Source organism: Carassius auratus, linkage group LG45M, assembly GCF_003368295.1.
Source record: "Carassius auratus strain Wakin linkage group LG45M, ASM336829v1, whole genome shotgun sequence".
Classification (NCBI taxonomy): Eukaryota; Metazoa; Chordata; class Actinopteri; order Cypriniformes; family Cyprinidae; genus Carassius; species Carassius auratus.
The window spans coordinates 2,014,555-2,023,438 of NC_039299.1; the positions used below are offsets into that span (position 1 = coordinate 2,014,555).

The window sequence follows — 8,884 nt, forward strand, 5'->3', positions numbered from 1 at the left end:
TAGTTTTATCTGATCAAATGTGCATGCATATTCTTTAGCTTGGGTTAAAATAATTAATTCTACTTTGTTGGAACGGCTGCTATGCTAATGATGTCTCTATTTGTTTCTATGTTTTGTCATGATGCTGACCATCAGAGGACCTCAGATGATGCTAACCCTGAATTAACAACAGAACTAACAAATATTGCTACAAGTGTGACTGAATCATATGTTAATAATAATATTAATAATGTTCATCATCCGGCTGACTACGACTTGTATAAATTTTTCTACAAATCCTGTCATACTTGCACAAACTGACAGTCACCACTTATAAGCTATTACTAAATATTGTAGAAACAATTTTCTGTAAAGTTGCTTTGTAATGATTTGTATTGTAAAAAGCGCTATACAAATAAACTTGAATTGAATTGAATTGAATTCGTTTAACTTTCGCGTGCTTTATAAAACATTTCCCTCACTCCTTTGTCCTCCCCCTCCTGCTTCATCTCTAATAGCTGACGACTTTGCAACGTTTTTATCATTGATAAAATTAAACCCATTAGTGCACAATTTTCCAAACAACAATCAGTCAAGCTCATATCATCAGCAAACTTCCACTTGTTTACATCCTTCTCTTCACTCTCTGAGGCAGAAGTCTCAAAACTCATCCTTTCTAATCACCCTACTACTTGCCCGCTTGATCCTATTCCATCTCCTCTCCTGCAGTTGTACCTTCACTGACATCAACCCGTTCCTCCACACTGGTGGTTTTCCCTCATCATTTAGACAGGCACGTATAACTCCACCACTTAAGAAACCCAACCTCAACCCATCTCGTTTAGAGAACTACAGACCAGTTTCCCTTCCTTTCATTGCAAAAACACTGAGCTGTGTTCAAACAAGTCTCTACATTTCTCACTCACAACAACCTCCTTGACAGCAACCAATCTGGCTTCAAAAGTGGACATTCAACTGAGACGGCCTTGCTCTCAGTTGTTGAAGCTCTAAGACTGGCAAGAGCACAATCCAAATCTTCAGTACTTATCCTGCTTGATCTGTCCACTGCTTTTGACACGGTTAACCACCAGATCCTCCTATCAAACCTACTGGCAAAAGGCATCTCAGGAACCACACTTCAATGGTTTGAGTCTTACCTATCAGATAGGTCCTTCAAAGTATCTTGGAGAGGTGAGGTGTCCAAGTCACAACATCTACCTACTGGGGTGCCTCAGGGCTCAGTTCTTGGACCACTTCTCTTTTCTGTCTACATAGCAACATTAGGTTCTGTCATTCAGAAACATAGCTTTTCATACCACTGCTACGCTGATGACACTCAACTCTACCTCTCATTCCATCCTGATGATCCGATGGTAGCTATTCACATCTCAACTTGTCTAACAGACATTTCTGAAAACCCATCGTTTCATCACATTTTCACTATCAATTTAGGCACATCAACCATAACTCCTTCAAAAACAGCTAGAAGCCTTGGAGTTATGATTGATGATAAGCTGAATTTCTCAGACCACATTGCTAAAACTGTCCGATCCTGCAGATTTGCTTTATTCAACATCAAGAAGATCAAGCCCTTTCTTTCGGAACATGCTGCACAACTCCTTGTTCTAGCTCTTGTTCTGTCCAGGCTGGACTATTGCAATGCCCTCTTGGCAGGTCTTTCAGCCAATTCTATCAAACCTTTACAATTAATTGAGAACGCAGCAGCAAGATAAATTTTTAATGAGCCAAAAAGAATACATGTCACACCTCTGTTTATCAATTTGCACTGGCTTCCAATTGCTGCTCGCATAAAATTCAAGGCATTGATGTTTGCCTACAAAACTACCACTGGCTCTGCACCCATTTATCTAAATTTGTTACTTCAGACTTATGTGCCCTCTAGAAGCTTGCATTCTGCAAGTGAACATCACTTAATTGTGCCATCCCAAAGAAGCACAAAGTCACTTTTACGGACTTTTAAATCAAATGTTCCCTCCTCGTGGAATGACCTCCCCAACTCAATCCGAGCAGCTGAGTCCTTAGCCATTTTCAAGAATCAGCTTAAAACACATCTCTTCCATCTTTATTTGACCCTCTAACTTTAACACTCACTATTCTAATTCTATTCTTGAAAAAAAAATTCTAACTACCTTTCTAATCTTTTTGTATTCTATTTTCTTTTCATTTATTATGCAATTGTATGTGTGTGTGTGTGTGTGTGTGTATAAAGTTCTCTAACACTAGCTTGCTCTATTCTTTTTTTATTCTATCTGTTTTCTTTTTTAATTTACAATATTATTTAAAATTCCATGCTACGTGTACGGTGTTAACCTAACTGAGACTTGTTATAGCACTTACTGTATATATCATTGCTCTTTTTGTTGTTTTTGATTGCTTGCACTGTCCTCATCTGTAAGTCGCTTTGGATAAAAGCGTCTGCTAAGTGAAAAATGTAAATTTATAATTTTAAAATTTCCCATTATGCCTTGATGGTCCACAAATCCATCACTTGTTCAGAAATGGAACCATTCACTCCCATTCTGACGGCACCCGTTTACTACAGGGCATCCATTTAGCAAGTGGTGCCATGCTGCTAAATTTGAAGAAACAAACTTCCACATCTTCAACCAGATGGTGAGCAGTTTATCAGCGAACTTAAATTTTTAGTAATGATTGCTTAAACCACTACACTTCAAACAAAGGCTTTTTTATTTATTTGTGGCTTTAGGTCATTTACAATTTATTGCAAGTATACAATTTGTGGAGCCGAAGTTTTCCATGGGTGAGTTGCAGAGAAATGTCCAAATCATATTTCACAATAAATCGAAGGGAAAAGCAGTGCAATTTAAGTAAAAGAAATACACTTGTAAATTGCAATTGAAAAGTTTGATTTAACCCAAATTTAAATTTAACCCAGCTGTGGCCTAATCGTTAGAGAGCCGGAATAGTTCCCAGAAGGTTGCCAGTTTAAGTCTCAGATGACAAATGCAACCGTGCACATGCTTATTCTGACTAGAGTTATATTATAAAAATGGGAGAAAATGTTTGGCGGTCAAAGTCATTGTGTCCCTCACTGGTTGCCATTGAAACATGACATGCGCTTGAGACCGCACATGCATGCTAGCTGGATCAACCTAAATTATGCTTCTTAATGCAATTTGAGCATCATAGAAAACGTTCATGTGAATGTTCACCTCAGATTATTTTGCTGATTTGAAATATATTCACTATGAGTGTGTCAAGTCTGCAAGCTTTATTACCGTACTTAACTTGCATTAGCTCTGAGTCTGCGCACTCTGCTTCTAACAGCAGGGAGAGAGAAAGAGATTGCTTTTTTTCCTTTTTTTTTTTTTTTGTTCACACTTCTGACCTGTTCTATGACGAAATGTCCTATCACTGCGTTCAGATGATTTGACACTGTAGAGTTACTGCTCTATTTACAAAAGTTATATAAGAAAAAAAAAAAAAAAAAAAAAAAACCTAAACCAGTGGCATAACGAGATGGAAATATAGAGTGGAAAATATATTTCCACTTGCTCTGTCCTCCGTCCATCACATTGACTCATTGCGGAGCTGCAGTTTGAATCTGAACAGCTCTTACCACTGCGTGGATGGTTAGATGCATGATGGGCTAGTATAAACATATAAAAAAAAATGAAAATAATATAAAGGTCTTTCCAGCATTAAGGTCATAACATTAGAGTTTTTTTATCATCTTGTCTCAGTTATAAATGTATAACTATATTAAAACTTGTTTTGAAAAATTTCTTTGTCATTTGAATATTGATTTTAAAATCAATTTAAATCATAAATCTGATTTTTTTTTTTTTAGGCCATTTGCTATCGCCCAGCCCTAAAAGCAAGTAAAGAAGGTTTCCATTAAAATCACTTAAGTTGTCAATTAATAAAGTTATTTTTTACATTCTGTGCATTTTGTTGATTATAATTATTATTAATTACTATTATTATTAATGCTCCGATGCAAAGTAAACCACAATTTCTTTTGAATAATATAACACATAATACATATTATACAAATAATACTGCACACCTTTTAAATATATCAAATCTAAAATATGGTTTAATACCATGTAGCTTAGAGAAAATATAAGCACAGGCTCGACATTCATCCAGCTTGAATTCGTTCTAAGAAATGCACATAACTTCATAAGTACCAAACTTTCATCTGTGAATATTACATATTAAATATTTTAGATATATTAAATATTTGAACTATAATGTTTTTCTTTCATTTTCCGTGACTGAAGCCGACAACACATCAGTGAGGCAAAACTGACGTCTGTTTGTGAAAATGTGCTTGTTTGATTTATTTATGGTTAAAGCGCCACTCAGCTGTCAAAAGCTGCAAATTCGCTTTACAGACGCGGCGGCGGCGGTACGTGCGGCGGTAAAAAGGGCCTCTAGGCTGTCCACCTACTGTAAGCCTGCCACTTTTATGGGCCTGTTCATGGCAAGAGATAATTATTTTTATTTTTTGCGGACGGACCAAAACAGCACATCGGCCCACCGGGAACGTGCCCGGTAGGCCAGATGGCCAGTCCACCTGTGCAAAGATTGACATGCATTGAAGTAAAAATTCACAACGAAGAGTAAAAAAATTATAATAATGTTTTTTCCCACTTATTGTACCTGAACAATTAGAGGTGACTTGCTTTGTCCCTCCCAACTTGCCAATTTACTCATATTTTCCTTTCTACTCATTTATATTTAGGTATACATGATGTTACCATTAAACATAGTGACTACGCTGAAAATTAAACCAAAAATTATCAATGAATATTTATGATTATTAATGAATCATTTATGAATTATTTAGATGCCATTAACTATCTATAATGGACAACATTTGTGTTTCTTATAAAACAGTTAGCAAACGAAGATTAGAATCTCAGATACACATGTAGCTTTCTTTTGGTTAGTGAGGTTCTTGACTTTTCTCAATTGGGGATGAATAAACTCTACAAGCCCAGAGGAGAATCAAAGTTAATCAATTAAGCTGAAAGGGGAGGAGCCACCTTAATTCAACGCTCTACTAAATAGCAAAGCCAACGCTGATGTGCATTGGAGCATTGTGGCAAAGTTTGTTAGAATGGGTTTCTTGCAAGGTGTTTTAGTGTTGGTTGTGATTGTGGCTTTTGATCTGAAGAGTGCCTGGGGAAGTTTGAAACACCGTCAAAGTTCAAGCAGCATGAAGCCACAATCAGCTCCAGCTTCCGGAGGTCATTATCTTTCTTCTCAAGGGTTCGTGAATCCTTTCCAAAAGGATTATCAGTTTCCGGTTCTTGACACCAGAAGATTTGCGCAAGAGCCTCTTGGTCTTCAGGAGAAGCAGCTGATGCAGGGTCCAGTCAAGCCTTTGGACTGGAAGTTTCCAGTTGTCCCAGAAGTGCAACGTGAGTTGGCAGTGAACTTCCAGTTGAGGCAACCTGTGACTCCCAGTAGTGTGGCTGTTCAATGCAGTGAGAACCGGGTTCATGTGGAGGTGAAGAAGGATATGTTCAGCAATGGTCAGCTGATCCAGCCAAGTGGTTTGTCTATGGGAGGCTGTCCTGTTGTTGGTGAGGACTCTGCCTCTGGGGTGCTCCTCTTTGAATATGCACTGCAGGACTGCAATAGTGTGTTGATGGTAAGAACTGTAGTGTCTTACTGGATTAAATAATAAAAATGGGTTCTTCATTGATCTCAATCGTTACTCAAATGTTAAATGTCCACAGAACCTTTTTTCAGTTTCTGAAATCTGATAACCGAAAGCTGCTCTGGGGAACTGAAAGTAGTTCTATGACATGGCTGCTAAAACTTTTTTTAACCTTAAAGTGTAGTTGAACAGAACCCACTTGGTAACCGCTTCCATCTCTTACAGATGACCGAGGATGAGCTCGTCTACACCTATGCGGTTACCTACACTCCTGTGGCATTTGCTGGCACGCCGATTACCCGTACTGAGGGTGCAGTTGTTGGCGTTCAATGCCACTATCAAAGGTGAGTGACTGACTGGATGTCTCTAAGCAGTGTTTCTTGTGGTGTTGCAACTAGAAGCCGGCTTATTTGGTATCTCCTTGAAATGCAGGCTCCATAATGTGAGCAGTAATGCTCTTAGGCCGACTTGGGTTCCTTATGCTTCAACGGAGGTTGGCGAGGATGTCTTGGTGTTCTCCATGAGCCTCATGATTGGTCTGTGTGTTTCTTTTTAGATTTTCAGCTTTGTGAGTGAGGCTGTGACTAAAACATTCTTTCCTCTTGCAGATGACTGGTCCTTTCAGAGGCCTTCAAATATATACTACTTGGGTGACACTATCAATATTGAGGCATCTGTGAAGGTGTACAACCATGTCCCACTGCGTGTGTTTGTGGACCGCTGTGTGGCCACCCAAGTACCTGATGTGACTTCTGTTCCGAGATATTCCTTCATTGAGAATCATGGGTAAAGTCCTGTCACTTCTCTAGAACTGATCAAGTTTCTTCAATGAGCACTTGGTCCCTGAGAATTGAGTCGAGTGACCGTAGGTTTGGCTCCTCTTGGTAAGTGCTTTTTGGCATTGCTGAGAAAGCGTATGCAAAGGGTCCCTGGCCGTTCTACTTAATGTTGTAGTGTGGACCTGTACACAATCTAATGGCTAATGTTTCCCATAATCTTTTGTGCTCTGGCTAGGAATCGGTTCGCTCTATGAACCCTTACTACAGTATTCAAACCACAAACATGGCTGGTTTGGGGATCAAGTCTTAAATGCATGCAAAACTTGGCAGAATTCACCGCATGAAGACTGTGGCTGCCAGATAATTGTGGTATCTTTGTCTCCAGTAAGGTTAAATTTTGTGGAGGATACTAGCTATGGTGACCGCCCAGTTAACAGTGAGTGCATGTAACTGTGACTGCAGTCTGTTAAAGACTGAATTGTGAGCAATTGTCCCAAAGCTTAAGTAGCCATATTGGGATGCAGCATGGCACTTGATGCATGAAGCTGGTGTTCTTGAGCTGCTTTTTACCCACTTTGTCCCTGAGAATTTTGGTACGGTCCGGTGACTCGACGCTATAGGTGCATTGAATTGTCCCCCCTCTTTATCAGGTGCCTTGTGGATGCCAAGGCTACGGCTTCCAGCTCCCACTTCTTGCCTCGAACCCAGGAAGACAAGATCCGGTTCCAGCTGGAGGCTTTCATGTTCCAGGGAGGATCCAGTCCTTCTGTACGTACTATAATGACTGAAATTGGAGTTCCTCCCATCTGCTTTGGTTGTGAACCCTTACCGATGCCCCTTGCAGATTTACATGACGTGTACTGTGAAGGCCACTCTTGCTTCTGCACCCAGTGACGCTCTCCACAAATCTTGTTCCTTTTCCAACGGGTATGTTCATGCTGCTTAAGAACAAGATGAAGCTGCCGTGTCTGACTTTTCTTGTTGCAGGTGGCTTGCTGCTGATGGGAACCACCAGGTTTGTGCTTGCTGTGACTCAACATGTGGTCCTGCTGGGGGAAGTGATGTTCCTATTAGGGGTAGGTAGCTGCTTTAAGATTACTTTTGACACTTCATGTGCTCTACTTAACTTGGGTATTTGCCTCTTCTAGGTGTTCAGTGGGAAGGCAAGGCCTCACTCGGTCCTGTAATGGTCCAAGGGCGACAGAAGACTTTAGCTGGACTTCAATAAATGGGGAAAACCTTATTGCTGGCTTCCAATAAATGGGATTAACTTTTTATTGCTTCTGTTTTTCTTGTCTAATTTAACCAGTTGATTTGTGCTGTAAGTGTGGGGGAAATGGTCTACTGTTGCTTTAGAGTTAACGTAACCTTTAAAGAGACCTACTGTGAACTTGGTTTAAGCTCAGTTTAATGAATTAAGTGGTCCGTTGCCTATGGCGCTCTAAATTCTTCTGCCACTTGGAGTCCCTGCTCCAAGAGTTCCATTTGAACACTCACTTTCCTGAAGCGGTGCAGATATTTTTGTATGCATCTTGTGAACTAGATGTTGGGTAAACTCTAGGTTTTATTTTCCATTGTGCCTTGATGGTCCACAAATCCATCACTTGCTCAACAATGGAACCATCGACTCCCATACTGATTCTAGTGGCTCAGATTCTCCACATGGCGGCAGTGACAACAGCGAGAAGTTTTGCTGCCTTTTGTGTGAATACTTGGGTGGCTTTATGCAAATCTTCCCACATAGTGATGTATACATGTGGGGTCATAGACAAGTCTTAACTTTTATAAAGAACTTTTTGTTTGGATTTGAGACTTTAGTCTTGGCAACTTTACAGATCTTCTATGCACCAAGAGCTTGTAACACTCCAAAGAGAAAGGAAAAATTGAAACCACATGATTTCTTTAACTTTCTGCTGAAAATTTGATTACTGTGAAATCAGTTTTCTCTCAGGTTCATCACCAGTCTAAGTTTCTTGGTAAATACTACATCACTCCTTTCAACATATATTCTAGTGTTCTATTTTTTTTTTATTCTGGGGGGAGGGGGGCAGTAGGGGGCCTTTTCCACACCTCTACACTAAAACTTGCCTCCCAGAAGTTAAATATCTCAATTCTGCGGGGAAACCACAGACCTGGCAACACTAATGATACCAGAAGTCTCTCACATTCAAGCAAATTGGCCACACCCAGAGTTATGCTAAAAAGGTAGATGCAACATTACATATTTAACAGAATACTGCATACCACAATGCAATGCACGCAACTAGTGTGATCAATAAACCAGAGTCAACAATGTAATTTAGTCTACTTGCCTACTGTTTACGAATAGCTGCATATTACACAGGCATATGTATTGCATGTACTTTACATTCTAATCTATTTAAAAAAAATGTCAAACAATATTTATAGTTAATGTGCAGCAAGACACACCCAGACATATTCAGAATGAGGAAAAAAAAAACACTTGAAT

The 8,884-nt window shown here is 39.6% G+C and overlaps 1 protein-coding gene across 1 annotated transcript; it reads left to right on the plus strand.

Annotated features, from left to right (window-relative positions):
• The first annotated feature begins 5,046 nt into the window (after nt 1–5,046).
• Nucleotides 5,047–7,689, plus strand: LOC113068607 (zona pellucida sperm-binding protein 3-like). Its single transcript, XM_026241385.1, has 8 exons — nt 5,047–5,626; nt 5,861–5,979; nt 6,068–6,171; nt 6,244–6,421; nt 7,065–7,182; nt 7,259–7,341; nt 7,402–7,490; nt 7,563–7,689. The coding sequence occupies exons 1-8, from the start codon at nt 5,090–5,092 to the stop codon at nt 7,640–7,642; spliced, it is 1,308 nt and encodes a 435-aa protein (XP_026097170.1). The 5' UTR covers nt 5,047–5,089; the 3' UTR covers nt 7,643–7,689.
• The last annotated feature ends 1,195 nt before the right edge of the window (nt 7,690–8,884 follow it).

What these genes read in the sequence shown, in the direction of transcription:
- LOC113068607 (XM_026241385.1), top strand. Translation starts at nt 5,090, where the DNA reads ATGGGTTTCTTGCAAGGTGTTTTAGTGTTGGTTGTGATTGTGGCTTTT. An exon ending in CTCCATGAGCCTCATGATTG is followed by an intron (nt 6,172 to 6,243) that starts GTCTGTGTGTTT and finishes TTCCTCTTGCAG; the next exon opens with ATGACTGGTCCTTTCAGAGG. An exon ending in AGGGAGGATCCAGTCCTTCT is followed by an intron (nt 7,183 to 7,258) that starts GTACGTACTATA and finishes TGCCCCTTGCAG; the next exon opens with ATTTACATGACGTGTACTGT.